A 17,777-nucleotide genomic window follows, 5' to 3' on the forward strand; every position below is an offset into this window, starting at 1 on the left:
GTTATGGTTTGGCTGTGTCCCCACCCAAATCTCATTATGAACTGTAGCTTCCATAATTCACTCATGTTGCAGGAGGGACCCACTGGGAGATAATTGAATCATGGGGGTGTGGTTTCCTCCATACCTTTCTCATGGTAGTGAATAAGTTTCATGAGATCTTATGGTTTTATGAGGAAAAACCCTTTTCATTTGGTTTTCATTCTTCTTTTGTGGGCCACCATGTGAGACATGCCTTTCACCTTCTGCCATGATTGTGAGACCTCCCCAGCCATGTGGAACTGTGAATCGATTAAACCTCTTTCTTTTGTAAATTGCTCAATCTTGGGTATGTCTTTATCAGCAGTGTGAAAATAAACTAATACAATAAATTGGTACCAGTAGAGTGGAGCACTGCTGAAAAGATACCCAAAAATTTGGAAGCAACTTTGGAACTGGGTAACAGAGGTTGAAACTGTTGGGAGGGCTCAGAAGAAGACAAGAAAATGTGGGAAAGTTTGAAATTTCCTAGAGATTTGTTGAATGGCTTTGACCAAAATACTGATAACGACATGAACAGTGAAATCCAGGCTGATGTAGTCTCAGATTGAGGTAAGGAACTTGGGAACTGGAGCAAAGGTGACTCTTGTTACATTTTAGCAAAGAGACTGGCAGCATTTTGCTCCTGCCCTAGAGATTTGTGGAACTTTGAACTTGAGAGAGATGATTTAGGATTTCTGGCAGAAACAGTTTCTAAGCAGCAAAGCATTAAAGAGGTGACTTCAGTGCTGTTGAAGGCATGCAGTTTTTAAAGGGAAACAAAGCATAAAAATTTGGGAAATTTGCAGCATGGCAATGCAGTCGAAAAGAAAATCCCATTTTCTGAGGAGAAATTCAAGCCAGCTGCAGAAATTTGCATAAGTAATAAGGAACCAAATGTTAATCCCCAAGACAATGGGGAAAATGTCTCCAGGGCATGTCAGAGACCTTTGCAGCAGCCCCTCCCATCACAGGCCCAGAGGCCTAGGAGGTAAAAATAGTTTTGTGGGCCAAGTCCAATATCCCTCTGCTGTGTGCAGTCTAGGGTCTTGGTGCCCTGTGTCCCAGCTGCTCCAGGCGGGACTAAAAAAGGCCAAGGTACAGCTCAGGCCGTGGTTTCAGAGGGTGCAAGCTCCAAGCTTTGGCAGCTTCCACTGGTGTTGAGTCTGCAGGTGTACAGAAGTCAAGAACTGAGGCTTGGGAAGCTCTGCCTAGATTTCAGAGGATGTATGGAAATGCCTGGATGTCCAGATAGAAGTTTGCTGCAGGGGCAGGGCACTCATGGGGAACCTCTGCTAGGGCAGTCCAGAAGGGGAATGTGGGGTGGGTGCCCCAACACAGAGTCCCCACTGGGGCACTGCCTAGTGGAGCTGTGAGTAGAAGGCCACCATCCTCCAGAACCCAGAATGATAAATGCACCAACAGCTTGCACTGTTCACCTGGAAAAGTCACAGACACTTAACACCAGCCCATGAAAGCAGCTGGGAGGGAGCCTGTACCCTACAAAGCCACAGGGGTGGAGCTGTCCAAGACCATGGGCACCCACATCTTGCATCAGCATGACCCAGCTATGAGACATGGAGTCAAAGGAGATCATTATGGAACCTTAAGATTTGACTGCCTCCCTGGATTTTGGACTTGCATGGGTGTAGCCCCTTTGTTTTGGCCAGTTTCTCCCATTTGGAATAGCTGTGTTTACCCAATACCTGTACCCCCATTGTATCTAGGAAATAACTAACTTGCTTTTGATTTTATGGGCTCATAGGTGGAAGAGACCTGTGCTGTCTTGGGACTGCACACTTTTGAGTTAATGTTGAAATTAGTTAGGACTTTGTGGGACTGCTGGGGAAGGCATGATTGGTTTTTAAATGTGAGGATATGAGATTTGGGAGGGATTGGGGCAGAATGGTATGGTTGGCTGTGTCCCTACCTAAATTTCATTTTAAATTTTAGCTCCCATAATTCCCTCATGTTGTGGAAGGGACCCAGTGGAGATAATTGAATCATGGGGGTGGTTTCTTCCATACTGTTCTCATGATAGTGAATAAGTCTCATGACATCTGATGGTTTTATAAGGGGAAACCAATTTCACTTGGTTTTCATTCTTCTCTTGTCTGCCACCATGTGAGAGGTGACTTTCACCTTCTGCCATGATTGTGAGACCTCCCTGGCCACGTGAAACTGTGAGTCCACTAAACCTCTTCCTTTTGTAAATTGCCCAGTCTCTGGTATGTCTTTATTAGTAGTGTGAAAAAAGACTAATACAATCACATTGGCGGGTCGTGCTTCCACATATGAATTTGGGGGAAACACAAACATTCAGTCCATAGCAGTGTATGTGTCACTGGTAAGAAAAACACAGGGATGGGATTTGAAGAGTTGTATAAACCAGTAGGTCATATCTGGACCCTCTGCTTTAACACAAGATTCTGCCCAATCTGTGGGGCAATCTGTCTTTCAGGGAGTTGTTGTTGCTGTTGTTGTTGTTGTTGTTGTTGTTGTTGTTGTTTTCTTGAGACAGAGTCTTGCTCTATCACCCAGGGTGGAGTACAGTGGCGCAATCTTGGCTCACTGCAACCTTGCCTCCCGGGTTCAAGCTATTCTCATGCCTCAGCCTCCTGAGTAGCTGGAATTAAAGGTGCACCACCACCCCTGGCTAATTTTTGTATTTTTAGTAGAGGTGGGGTTTCGCCATGTTGTCCAGGCTGGTCCCAAACTCCGGACCTCAGATGATCTGCCCACCTTGGCCTCCCAAAGTGCTGGGATTACAGGCTAGAGCCACTGCACCTGGCCTAGGTGATATTTTAAAATATCATAGGAACCCAGCTGTTTCACAACTCTCACTTGATAAATTTCCCACTAGCTGCAGCCTCCTTTTTTGACCCAGAGAGTCTCTCGGGATGATCCAGTTCAGTTCCTTGGTGTTTTCTGATGGTAGAGATTGAATGCAGGGAAGGGCTTTCCCAGGATCACCTGGCAGGAGGTGCTGACTAGCATTCAGACTTCCAGAGCCTCAATCCTTGTTTTTTTTTTTTTTTCTTTTTCTTTTTCTTTTCTTTTTCTCTTTCTTTTTTCTTTTTTTTTCTTTTTGAGACAGAGTCTCTCTCTGTCACCCAGGCTGGAGTGCAATGGTGCGATCTTGGCTCACTGCAACCTCTGCCTCCCAATTCAAGCGATTCTCTTGCCTCAGCCTCCCGAGTAGCTGGAACTACATGTGCATGCCACCAGGTCCCGCTAATTTTTTGTATTTTTAGTAGAGATGGAGTTTCACCCTGTTAGCCATTCTCCTGACCTCATGATTTGTGCACCTTGGCCTCCCAAAGTGCTGGGATTACAGGCATGAACCACTGCACCCGGCCAGTCCCTGATTTTTCTACTCTCCCATCAGAAGAGCTGGAGTCAGTAGTAAAATAATATAATTGAGTCAACCCTTGATTCTAAACAACTTTCCAAAATACTAACAAAGCATGACTAAACAGTACTTCATTTTATCACATTTTAAAGTAGAAAATGGTCCATGTGATGAGTACTTTTCATAGGCAAGTAATTATTTGGTAAAATAATCCAATTTCATTTTTTCCATTTTCTGCACAGCAAAATGGGGAATTCTATTATCTTAGCAGCAGCTTTACCCTTTCATCAATCCATCAGCATAGTTTCTTGCTATGGGAACTTAGATTGCTGGCTTGAGAATTTTCCTCATTTCTTTTTTTTTTTTTTTTAATTTTTATTTTTATTTACTTATTTTTTTGAGACAGAGTCTCTCTCTGTCGCCCAGGCTGGAGTGCAGTGGCGCCATCTTGGCTCACTGCAAGCTCTGGCTTCTGGGTTCATGCCATTCTCCTGCCTCAGCCTCCTGAGTAGCTGGGACTACAGGCACCCACCACCACACTTAGCTAATTTTTTGTATTTTTAGTAGAGATGGAGTTTCACCGTGTTAGCCGAGATGGTCTCGATCTCCTGACCTCGTGATCCGCCTGCCTCAGCCTCCCAAACTGCTGGGGTTACAGGCGTGAGCCACTGTGCCTGGTTGACTTTTCCTCATTTCTAATACAAGCATTTAGTGCTATCAGTTTTCCTCCTAGCACTGCATTGAATGCATCCTCCATATTTTAATATGTGACTTTAAAATTTTCATTCAGCTTGAGGTATTTTTAAATGTCATTTGATACTTCTTTTTTGGCCCATGGGTAATATAGAAGTGTGTTGTTTAATTTTCATTTATTTAGACATTTTGCTATTGCCTCTTATTGATTTTTAATTGATTCCCTTATAGTCAGAAAAAAAACTCTATATTATTTCATTTTTTTTAAATTTGTAAGGTTTGTTTTATGTCCCAGAATATGGCCTATTATGGGAATATGGAAAAGCTGTGTTTTCCACTGTTGCTGGTAGACTGTTCCATGTTCTCTCTCTCTATATATATATCAATTGGAACCTCTTGGTTGATTGTGTTGTTTATATCTTCTATATCTTTGCTAATTTTCTATCTAGTAGTTCTATTAGTTTCTGAAAGGTGGGTGTTGAAGTCCTCAACTACAATGCAGATATACCTACTTCTCCTTTCTGCTCTATCAGTTTTTGCTTCGTGTGTTTTGAAGCCTATCACTTGGTGTGTGCATACTTAGGCTTATCTCTTCCTGATTAATTGATCCTTTATTCTTATGTTCATGATAAGATGGACACCTCTTGCCTGTAGTAATTTGATTTTCTCTAAAGTCTATTTTACCATATATTAGTATAGATACTCCTTCTTTATATTATTATTAATTTTTTTATGTATATTTTTTCCATCCTTTTATTTTCAACCAGCTATGTCATTGAATTAGAAGTAAATTTCTTATAAATGGCATATAGTTGGGTCATGGTTTTTATTCACTCTCCAATCTCTGTTGATTGGTATATTCATACCACTAGCTCATAAGGTAATTATTGATATATTAGTGTTTAGGCCTACCATTTTATTATTTGTTTTCTTTGGTTCTTGTTCCTGCTTTGCTTTTCTTGGGTTCCAGGGCGTTATTTAACATTTTTTATAAATTCATCTTAATTGATTTATAGTGTTGTTGAATGTACGTCTGTGTATAGTTTTTATAGTGGTTGTTTTGTATATTACATTAGACATATGTGACTTATTGCAGTCTATTGGTATCAGCATTTAACCACCTTGAATGAAGTGTAGACACATTACTTCTATTTAGGTCCCTTACCTTCCCCATTAAAAGAAACTTTGTCTTGAATATCAGTAATTTTTTCCAATCAAAAATGTATTTATAAAACTCATTAAGAACAGAATAGTCTTATGTATGTGCCCATATTTCTTATCTTTCCTTCGTTTCTTCTTCTTTCCTGATACTCCAACATTTGTCCTTTTATCATTTACTTTGTGTTTGAAGAACTTCCTTTAGTCAATCTTTAAGAGTAGGTGTGCAACAAATTAAAGTTTAGGATTTAAGTTTGGAGGATAGGAGGTGTATTAGTTTATTCTCATACTGCCATAAAGAAATACCAGAGACTGGATAATTTATAAAGAAAAGAGGTTTAATTGGTTCATGGTTCTGCAGGCTGTACAGGAATTATGATGCTGGCATCTGCTTAGCTTCTGGGGAGGCCTCAGGAAACTTACAATCATGATGGAAGGTGAAGAGGGAGCTGGCACTTCACAAGGCCAGAGCAGGAGGAAGAGAAAGAAGGGGGAAGTGCCACACACTTTTAAGCAATGAGATTTTGAGATCACTCACTCGCTTTCACTATGACAGTACCAAAAGGGATGGTGTTAAAGAAAAACCACCCCCATTATCCAATCACCTCCCACCAGGCCCTACCTCCAACATTAGAGATTACAATTCTACATGAGATTTGGTGGGGACACAGATCCCTACCATATCAAGAGGCTTCTGAGGCTTCTTTTTAAAATTTCTTTTATTTTTTTCTTGGTATAGTTTTTGCCTTGTGGCTAGCTTTAACGTATGCTGATCTAGTTGCTTTTATAAAGATGTTTAATTTAAAATAAGTTTTTCTAAGTACTATTTTTTTTTTTTTTTTTTTTTTGCATCTTGGTTAGATGATCCATTCCTACCTATATAGGCCCAGGACATCAAAACATTTAATTATGACTATACCACTCTGATTAATCTTATCTCATTAAGACATAAATTGCAAACCTTTGAGCTATACTGACCTGTCCCCAGGAAGATGTAATTAAGACACCTTTAGGAAAATAAGCAACCATACCATAGACTGGGAAAATATATTAGCAATCTGACAAAGGACATACATAGATCCATATTTAAAGAGCTTCTACAAATACACAATAAAAAGACAAAACCTAAATTTTAAAAATGGGCAAAAGATTTGAATACACACTTCACAAAAGAAGATATATGAGTGACCATTAAACACATGAAAAGCTTTCAACATTAGTTGTCAGAGAAGCAGAAATGAAAATCACAATGAGTCACCATTTCAGACCCACTAGAAAGGCTAAAGTACAAAAGACACCACCAAATGTCGTCAGGGCTGTGGAGTCAGTGGAAGTCATATGTAGTATGGGTGGAAATGAAAATGGTAGAAACACTGTGGAAAACTATGTGGAAGTTTCTTATAAAGTTAAGCATATACTTACCCTATGACTCATCAATCCCCCTAATTGTTCATTCATAATCAATCCTTAGGACTCGCATGTTTTCCCTGCCTCCATATTTTCTCTGCTCTTTATTTTACTATTCACATGTTTCTTCTATTCTCTCATTTTCCATCTTCAATGGATTCTTTTGAACTAACCATAAAAGACTCATTTCTTCCAAATTCACTCTAAGTGGTATACATGTTATACCAAAAATATAATCATAATAATTTAGGATTAAATATCTATTTTGCCAAAATAAGATGGCAATTATTTTCATGATGATGGCTATAAATGTTAGTTTTGTGTCAAAGGTAACAATGAAAATGGAACATACACCAATATAAGAAAGACAGTATTTGGATTTTAAATTTTGTTTCATGTACAAATAACACAGCATTCTTTTAACAATAGATCAAAAATCACATCATAGTCATTTGAAAAGTTAATTTATTATATACCAATATACACTTTCTGTAATAAAAAAGAAGCCTCCCAATACATTGAGCCATCTTATAAATGAAATAAGAAAATAAAATTTTCATCTGTTTACAAATGGGGTTAATCAGCACAAGTTATAATATGTATGTCTGCCCTGCAGTATATATGAATTTTAATCTTGGTTATGAAGAAAAAATGGTGCTTTATTATTTGGCAATATAGGATGCTCTTGAACATTCAGAAGATACCTTTTTCCATTTTCTATTTTTGTATACTCTTTAGATGAGTGAAAATGTAAATATTTCTTAATGATGCTATTTGGCAGATTTTTTTCAAATAATAGTAGCTCAAAAGTTATGATACTTTCTAGTAATGCTCAATTTCCATAGCACAGTGCACCATTTTATGGTATTATGCCTCTAGAAAATAATGCATAAAACCAATATATTTTCTTAGGCACAGTCCAGAAAGTTTATTGAAATATGATTTAGTATTATCATACGTGTATGATACTTGTATTTCATAATTGGCTTTACTAAAATATAAAATACGCAAGTGTTCTTACTATGATTTGAAAATAAAAGTAGTAAACTCCAGAAATTTTAGGCTGTGAGTAGGAATTTTTAAATCCATTTTATGTAAGTTTGTTATAGAAGTGAGCGAGAATGATTGTGTGCATTTCTTTGTAGTGTTAGCACTTACACTTTTATGGAGAACCACTCAACATTGTATTAAATGGCCAATGAATGTCAACAAACACCTGTGTGAGTTAAACTGAACTAAATCCTATTTTAGACATGCTAAATTAAAAGAGCAACTTTAGTATTGATAATAATTTGCAAAAAGGAACTTATTTTCTTGTAGATCATCCTATTATTGTAAATATTGAAGAAGAGCATTGCCGAACTATATATAACTTAGGTTTCAAATTTAAATTATCCCCAGACATTTGTAGACAGATACATATGAATGGATTTTTGAGCCCACCAACTTAATTCCCTGCACCCACCCCCAAAAATATAAATGCTTTGTGAAGAAAGAAAACTACACATGTAAAAAATAAAAATCAAATGTACCATACATTAACATTTTGATGACTACAGAATAAGATTATATACATAAACATATAGCAAATCACAGTTTCCTGCACTGAATATTTATCAAATAAAAATGTATCAAACAATACTGGGTAGTGTATTTCCACATGATTGTGGTCTTCTAAAAATTCTGAATGAGGATGGAAGACGAGAGGGACAGCATTGTTCAATGACAAAAGTATGACAAGAGGATTTAGGAATAACATGAAAAAGCAGATGCTTTCTAGAACAGGCAGTTTAGCTATAAGCATTATTTTTGTTGTTGCTCTATGATTGAAATAAAACCCCTCTCTATATTTAGTGTTTTAACATTTAAATATAGATGTTTTAACGTTTACAAAAAAAATCTATTGAATATAGAAGTCACTAACTCAATGTCACAAACAGGGTGGGCAAAATAACATTTTGCTGTTGACAGTAAGATGCTCTAGACTGGTGTCTGACCATTCATGTACCTTACAGAAACAGTTCCTAAGACATGCCTTTTGCCTCTGTTAGTAAACAGACCAGAGAGTTTGGTGCAAGACTGAGAGAAGGCGTTAAATGGTGATAGCTTTGCCACCAGGACATTTTTGTTTGATGTTCTGAGAATACAAATGTTTGGTACTTTTTTAGGGAGTGCAGGGTGAGGAGACAGCAGGGGAAAGAGTACTATCTGATGACTGTTACATGCAGTTACCCTTATTCTGCTCGTAAAGCAGCAAAAATACACCTTCATCATCTCACACTGTTCTAGTAAGACCTGGGTAGAAATGTGCACCACAGGTTTTATTTTAAACACTCACACAACCTTCCTTGACAAAAACAGTGATTTTCCTCTTCTGCAGGTGCCTAGTGATATTACTGGTAAACGTCTTTGGAATCTTCCTGTTATTTCCTATGAATAACATTCCAATCAAGATAATTCAAATGTCTTTTGGAGTATAACTTGCAACCATTTCCAATAGAAAAAGAAAGTATTTTCCCTTGTGTTAGTGATGCTTGGAATTTGGAGGATCATAAATCCAGTCCATTATAATGAGCGCCATGCTTCCAATCATGAAGATGATTCCAATCACAAGGAAAATTAAAGCCTGTAATTCAGAGAGACTTTGTTAGGAACACAGAAACCATACTTAGTACAATTTGTTTTTTAGTTATTTACATAATATGGCAATCTGATCTATATATTGAGCCATATTATTCTTAATAGCTCAGATGCCCAGGCCTAACCGATCAGTCAATTTCGAATCCTAATTGGAGAAGGAAGACGAATACAGTGGAGAGATACAACCTATAGGTTCAACAATGGAGTAACAGTTAATTGATTTGGTACGTCAAGAAGATGGAATACCCCGTGATTATTAAAAATCAAAGAACAGAAAAAAAATTCAACAATCTAGAGAATGCTTACAATCTTTTAGGTGAAAAAGAGCAGGTTATAAAAGAATAGCCTATATGATATGATTCTAATTTTATAAAGCAAACAAAACCAAAAGCTTAAAAGATGTGGCAACAAAAAGTGTATATGTGTGTGTGTGTGTGTGTGTGCATACATATAATATACACACATATATATAAAGACATATGTACATACCTACATATAAAATTCTTCAGCATTTTAACACTAGAAGAGGCCTTACATTTTATCACATACTTAAACCTCCTAATTCTACATATAAGAAAGCAGCAACTAAAAATTTTTCACTAGAAAGGGTCTAGGAGATAATTGTACTCATTTCACAATTGGCCAAACTGAAAGTAGGTCACAAACAGGACAAGTAATTTGCCAAGTTCACACTGCTGTAAAAATCCAAGCAAGATGGGCTACATAGAGTTAAAATTTGGGGGCAAGCTGCTGGATGGACCTTTTGATATCAAACTATCCTGAAGTCCCTGAAACATCCCAAAGGTAAATGACTTCAAGGGAAAAATTCAGAGTGATTCAGTAAGAAATATTCTTTTCAAGTCTTAACATGACTTTATTAAGGAGTGAAAGATAGTGTTTCCTTATTGGAAAAACAATTATTTCTAGCATTTGTTTCTATAGTAGTCTTATGGAAAAGAAATGTATACTCCCTGATTTAACAAGACCGTATTTTGTATCTAAAGAAGTTAACAGAACGATGAATGCTTCTGTGCTGGATCTTAGTCCACACCAGGGACAACAGGCACTACAGAGGGGAAAATAAAAGCAACATCTTTCTTTTGGCTTTGCAAAACTAACAACCATGACCAAAATATTTAAATTATTCCATAACACCGCTAGAGAGTCTAATTCCTTCTTGCATGATTTTCTGTGGATAGTGCAACAGCAGCTTGGTATTGGACACTGCTATGTGCCTGAAGCTCATGTGCCTGTGGGAAAGGCTACGACTATTTGACATGTATGACAGACTCAACACAGGATGTTTGATATTTAAAGTAGAATCATTTGAGTTTCAGAATATATCTCCTTTCTCTGCTACCAGAGAGTTCTAGCACATTTTTGATTTTTGGTTCTTGTATATTGATTCATTTTTCTGAACTATGTTATTTTCCGGTTTATTCTAATTACTTGGAAGAACAACTAATAATGGGGGAAATTGCAAGGTTTACTTACCCCGACCTTTTGGGGTGACCTAAAAGGTTCTTTCTTGACAAGTTTAAGATAAAAAACTGCTGGAAGAATAAAAATCAGCATAGTGGCAGAAGAAGCCCCTGAGAAGACAAATACAGGGCAAGGTCAATGTCTTACCCAGCAGGTCTTAGCAAAGGAGATGCCAGCACACACTTTAAACAAACCAAATATAAAGCTATCCTATACTTAGCACTAAAAACACACATTCAAGTCACATAAGCTCATCTTGGTTATTTATTCATAGAAGATATGTTTATAGAGATAATTAAAATGTACCTAACATCAAAGCTGCATAAGTATATGCAACATATAATAAGCAACAAGAGGCTGAATTTAACACAAATTTACAGGGGATTAGTAATATAAATACATACTAAGGTGGCTGAACTCATGACACACCTATCCACCTCTTACTTTTCAAGTTGCCTACACATGATTCTTTTAAAGTTTTAGATTGTGTTTAAAATTTAAGTAACCCCTCAATGAGTAGAATGAAAATTAATGGACCATGCAGTTATGGGAAATACTAATAATACACTTTACATAATCAACCTCCTATTCCTCTGAAGATACCTTTTAATGTTCAGCTGATACTCATAGTATCAGAGAGCTTCTGGTAGGTAAAATCTATCTTCCTCTTTTCCTGATGACAGAGCTAATACCTAAGTCCAAATCCTGGGTCCGCACCAAGGCATATGACTTGACTTCTATGAGGGTCAGTTTCCTCATCTGTCAGAAAAAGCAGCTTGACTAAATGACCTATAAGGTGGCTCCCAGTGTCACTTAGGAGGAAGAGAAAGTGACCAGCTCAATCACCAGAGCCTCGCAGGGATAAAGGGAATCCGTGAGCCTGAGAAAGACGGGGATCTGGATGACCCAGCACTGGTTCCCTGTCCACCATTTAATGGGGCGTGAGTTTGGGTTGATCAAATTGAAGCCTTTCTGAAACTCACCAATGAATCCGAAGATGTATTTTATAGTTGGCACAAGGATGACCAGAACATTATTAAGTGCAATAAGCATGGCTGCAATTAGGAAATGTCGTATCCAGCTGAAGGGTCTTTTGGGAAATAACAGTGTGGTCACTGATGTACGAATCTTAAACAAGAAAGTTCAAAGGCAAGATCATTTATTTGTTTTTGACTTTATTATTTCAAATATTCTCATCACTCTAATGCATTTTCTTTTTCTTTTTCCCAGAAAAGATCTTGATGCTTTTTCTTTTTCAATTTTTTATTATTATAAAGCATACATAACATAGAACTTACCATCTTAACCATTTTTAAGTGTACAGTTCAGTGGTATTAAGTATGGTCATTTCAGTCAACAACAGACCACATATAAGACAGTGATACCCTAAGGTTGTAATACTGTATTTTTACTGTACCTTTTCTATGTTTGAGTACACAAATACTTAATTGTGTTACAGGTACTTACACTATTCAGTACAGTAACATGCTGTACAGGTTTGTAGCCTAGGAGTACTAGGCTATGCCATATAGCCTTACTGTATAGTAAACTCCACCATTTAGGCTGCAAGTACAATCTATGATGCTTGCACAATGACAGAATTGCCTAAAGATGCGTTTGTCAGAATATGTCCACATTTTTAAGTACATGACTGTACTTTCATCTTGTTGTGCAGTCTTGATGCTAACTTTTGATATTTGAGATGGAGTGTCATTTTTTCCTTAGCGTATTTTATAAGACAATATTTTATGTGTTCACTTCCTTAGTTTTCAGAATTTATTGTCAAAAATAATCTCAGTCAGAAAGAGGTAACAGGTAAGACACATAATTAAGAAACACAGTAAAACCCTTGTTGATCACGAAACATGTCTCATCAGACTGGATGAAACATTAAGGGCAAGCACTGAATTGATTTACACAAGATTGTGAAAGGAATTTTTACAAATCCAGGTTTTCCTTAATTTTGCATTTTATTTAACATTTTTAAATAAAATTTTAGGGTGGCATCTTAGAGTTTTGACGTTTTTGTGTTTGCTCCTTCCTCTTTCTCTCCTTTGTACGTCTCCCTATCAATAGATTGTAAATCTATGAAAGGCAAGGAATAGGACCTAATAATCTAACCATTCCTCAGACTTTTTTGCTCAGTGTTGTGCACACAGCAGACACTCAATAAAAGCTTAAATTAAATTGAATAGTAGGAATCTTTTCCTTCCCTTCACGATCCTTGACAGATTTCAGCCCTACTTCAGCAGTTGAAATAAGTAGGCGAAGGGTCAAGAGAGGCTCACTTTGCAGCAGCTGCTCAAGTTACTCTGTTGTAACTGGATAAAGATCCTGTGGGCAGAGGGAGGGAGTGGCATTTGTGTTTGTACAGCTTAACAAAGTTGAAAACACTCTTATCTTTGGAATCTTTTAGAGGACACTTTTTTGACTTAGTGGAATTACTCTATCAGCTTTCCAGTAAGTGAATGCTTCGGTTAAGCCAGGAGTTCACATTTTTGGAAATGCTGTGATTGATTTTCACTTTGAAATTTTAGTTCTGAAGTCACTTAAGGTGCAGAGATGGGAACTCATTTAAAAGAGGGAAAACATCAAATATATTTTGAAACATGTATGAATGACAAAAAATTCAAACTAAATAGCTTGCAATTTCTCATGTGACATTCCTTTCATACCACTCCACCAAAAATTAAAGCCATCTGTTTAGGCTGAAAAGGCAATTTCATTTCTAAAATGACAAACCAGATAGTCTCTGGAAATAGTTTAAGAATAACTTTGTAAAGAATTTTAAAAATTGGATTAGTGAACGTTATGAAACTCATTCTGAAAAGTAAACTGAGGAAAGCAAATGGTGTGATATTGTTTTCCTCAGCAGCCTATAATTCTACATTATGATCTGCAATTAGTGCTTATTCAATATTGTCAAAACTGGTCTAATTGGTAGGCTTAAAATAAGCTTTTTATGGTATATACATAGTGCTTGAGGACAATTTGTTTCACAGTGTTAAACAGACACAATAAACAAGTATGAAATATAGGTTCATTTTCAGAAAATAGTTACAGTTTGTTTTGTAGTCATTTGTTAAAATGGTGCATTCAGGACAATAAGCTGAGTTCGAGTGAGTTAGAGGCAGTCCTATATGTCCAGGGCCTCTGAATGGGAAGGCAGTCTCCTGGCTCCCAGAAAGACTAACATTTGGCCTGATGATATGAGAGTACAGAAAGTTTATGGGAATAATAGGTAGAATGGTTGGAGTAAACACAAACGCTTCCTCCTCTTTGTGAATAAGGAATAAGAAAATTTCAAACAGAACTGAAGGTGGCTTCCAATGCATTCCTGAAGAGGGCAACAGAGTAAAGAGGGAGGGAGGTACTAGGCTTGTGGTGGTGGTGGGGGAAAAGATCAGGAAGGAAACGTGCTGGTCAATCCATGTTAAAGTGCTTCCCTGAGGAGTGAGCCTAAGACCAAAAGTCCCCAGCAGTTGTTTACCTTTGCCAGGGCAGGCCACTGCTGATTCCCACTGAAACTTATCTGCTCTTACACTTAGCTATGTGCCCTTTTCTTTACTGACACAAGTTGCTAGGAACCTGGAAATGTGGGTCAGATGCTGTGGGTGAGGGGAGGTCCCCAGCACCATCCAGGGCCTCTAACCCAGAATGATTCCATTAAGGTCTACGCAGCTCTAGAGAAAACATCTGTTATTTCCAGAGAAAGAGTCCTGAACAGGATCCTGTTAGGTCGTGCTGTATTCTGATGCAGGGGCCCAATGTGAAGGTCAAAAATGTGGAGGCACAGGAGGAAGTGAGAGTCTTAGCTCTAACTCTTAAAAAAAAAAAAAAAAAAAGCCTCTCCCATTGTTTAGACAGAGCTCACACTTTGATTTTGCAGGTTTGCTTAAGGCAAGGATGTTGGAAATACCTACGAATCACTACTCCACTGCAGTTCATAGCAATATATGCTGCATTTCTATGTCGATATCTACATACACTTCAAAACAGATCTGAAGGCAACATAAGTGAAAAGAATGATTTTAACTCTAAGATGAAATACAAGTAGCTAGGGATCTTTTTTCAAAGGCATAGCAGGTGAAATTTGAGTCTGTGTGTTCATGATATATCCATTAACATTATTTCGTTTCCTGTTCTTTATGGAAATATGGGAACTTGACTGCATAAAGGGAAGCATAAGCTGAAAATGGCATGATCAGTCCTCTGGAAGGAGGTGCCATTCCATAATAGATACCCTGCCCACTACTAAGAGAGAAAGAAATGTTGGGCTGCTACTGAAAACACTATCTTAATTCATTTCATATATTCACTTGTTCAACAAATCCTACAAGCAGTTACTATGCACCTTTTACTAATAAGGAAAAAACTAACCTGATTGGAGAAAAGAAAGATAATAAATGAAGTAGAGAAAAACAAACCCCAGTCATATCTTCTCAGAGTCCTAAGAAAGAGAGCCCAGCTATCATGTTGAAAGAAGGAGAATGCAAAATAATGTCTAAAGCTGATAGATTTTAATCCAGATTAGGTTTTATTTGTTTTATTATTAATATGTGGTGATATCAAGGCAAGTAAATAAACTTCTTATTGGTCAAGAGTTCCTTAGATGAAATAAACTGTCAGGAGAAACATGCTGTGAGTCAGCATTTGACACATTGAAAATCTGAGCTCTAAGTTATATGAAATAAACAAGCAAAAGCACCAATAACAACTTTTATCATTTGAGTAAAGAAAAAAAATTGAATTTAGCCTCAGAAGACTTGATTGAGATCCACTCAAGGAAGCATCTCTATGTATCCATCATCTATAGGGAGGTTTGGTTCATTTAGCCCAGATCCTCAACCCAGCTGAATTCGTTTCCCATGTCACCAAGGGAAAGAGTATCTATGCTTTTGCTAGAAAAGGCAGTTTATACATTTCAAGACAAGGCAAGATTCATGTGAAGACTGTTTTTCTTCCCCAGCACGACTGAGCTCACCCTCTGTGCCAGTCACTGTGCACATCCACAAGTCCCAGGGACTTATGACTCTGTGGGGCAGTGGAGCACTTACATAGATTATTTAAATGTAACATTACAAGGGTGAGGACAGGATAATGTGCAAAATGTTTTATAAATGCTAATGTTGAGTGGAAATACATAATGAAGGATAGCAGTTAGTCATTTTTCTGAACTCTGGTTCTTATGGTCAATTTTAGTTCTAATGGCATCTAATGTTTACACACTATTGCTGTTCCTGATGGTCAGATTTATACCAGTGCTTTATTTCTCACATAGGGTAAGAATTTCTAAGGGGAGATTTGGATTTTCCATGCTGAGGTGAAATGTTCATCAATAAATGACTTCTACTTCCCATGACAATAATTGCAGCCATCAGTGTTGGGCTATGAGCTGCACTGGTTGAACTGTTACCAGCTGTCTGTGTGACAATGGCCAATTCTGGCAATCCCTTAAGACCATGGTTTGAAAACACTATATGAATATGAATAAAGCAATACAGAAACACATTACAGATTTCTTATGCTTTGATTCTACAATGATGTGAGTGCTTATACTGTGCCAATATTTAGTGAGTGATTGTTTTACACATAAAAAGAAGGGCTCCAGATACTTTCTCAGTGAAGTTGTTTGCCTGGCAATTTTATCCTATCATATACCTTCTGTTTATAGTTATCTTCTGTCTTGTACCCAAGACAGAGCTGATTTTAGGCTAAAGGTATGTGTATGTCATCTGAAATACTTTCAGATATATTAGGGGCAAGACATGATTTAAGAGTAAAATATTAGCCACCATAGTAATACAGATCTGATTTCATGCACTCATGAAAAAGGAATGTGCCAAAATATATTTCAGCACACAAGCTGCATTTAAAGTGACCACAGTGTCATTATAGAAATAGTCTTCTTATGCCAGCCCTGTATGGAACATTATGTCCAGGACAGTGCTGGTTACTGTGTCACTTATTTTTTCCCCCTCAAATGAATGAGTAAATTCAGTGTTTATGAAAGAGGAGTTGGCAGGAGGGTGAAGACCTGTGTTTATCCTTAGGTGGTGGTTTTAACTCACACAGCCCAAATTTTCACTACCAGCTCTGCTCTGGGATCTCAGAACAAACTGACGCCAATGACAAATGCCAGGAAGGGGTGACCTGGTATGAGTCTGGCAGAGGCCGCATGTGAAAGAGATATGTGATAGATAGCATAACTGTTTTTTGAAAAATTTTTTTCTGGTATATAATTTACTTAACATGAATCCCCTTTTCATTAGCCTTCAAGGCGTCAGGTTAAATAAGGCAACTTTTGGATATTATTGCAGCACGACAAACTGGAAAAAAAATGAAATGCCTTCAAAACTGTGATGAAATTCAATATGATTTGAAAGTTAACATGGTTTTGGCTTTCAAGGTTCCGAAGTTATATGAACTCCTGCTCAGTTTTACTAATCCACAAGATGGAAGCTCAAGCTCCACTTTTCAAATTTGAGTTTAAAAATAAGTTTTATGATTTTTTTCTACACTATAAAAATATCACCTGAAACGACTTGCTCTATCTGCACATTAAATGGCTAATTTTAAGTGGCTCAAAATGCTATAGGAAAATAACAATATCCTCAGGCATTGCAATTGCAAACTCACCCTATAATTAAATCAAAATGAAGGTAGAACACATGTGCTAATTTATGGGGTCAAGTAGGTTTCTTTCATCAAAGTCTTATGTACTTACTGGGAACAGGACAATGGGCACAGTTAGTGTTACTGCCACAAGGACTGCCAGGCGAACCATGAGAAGAGGGATGTCGAATGTATACACTTTGCTGTAGGCATGAAGTAATTCATCTTCAGCTTCTCCTACATCAGGAAGAAGAGAATGAGCCCGCTTGGTGTTGTCAAATCAGCACGGGTCACTTATGGCAACATTTTATAGAGAGAACACAGAACAGAGGAAAAGACCTAGGTCTGGGAATCCAGGCACCTCTGGTCTTGCCTCTGAGCTCATTAGCTATGCAAACTTCATTCAAATAAACCA

General features: G+C 37.4%; 1 protein-coding gene across 2 annotated transcripts in view; it reads right to left on the bottom strand.

Moving 5' to 3' along the window:
- Positions 1-7,610: 7,610 nt before the first annotated feature.
- The window catches only part of SLC38A4 (solute carrier family 38 member 4), a 60,200-nt gene continuing 50,033 nt past the window's right edge, over positions 7,611-17,777 (bottom strand). The window contains exons 13-16 of one of the 2 annotated variants that reach the window (XM_025403671.1): positions 17,475-17,599; positions 11,731-11,875; positions 10,760-10,857; positions 7,611-9,251 (exon numbers count right to left, since the gene is read on the bottom strand). In XM_025403671.1, the coding sequence (XP_025259456.1) occupies positions 9,150-9,251; positions 10,760-10,857; positions 11,731-11,875; positions 17,475-17,599 (470 nt within the window). In that variant the 3' untranslated portion in view covers positions 7,611-9,149. The remainder of the gene's footprint in view (positions 9,252-10,759; positions 10,858-11,730; positions 11,876-17,474; positions 17,600-17,777) is intronic. The other variant, XM_025403672.1, reaches the window with a different exon arrangement.

This window comes from Theropithecus gelada, chromosome 11 (genome assembly GCF_003255815.1).
Source record: "Theropithecus gelada isolate Dixy chromosome 11, Tgel_1.0, whole genome shotgun sequence".
Classification (NCBI taxonomy): domain Eukaryota; kingdom Metazoa; phylum Chordata; class Mammalia; order Primates; family Cercopithecidae; genus Theropithecus; species Theropithecus gelada.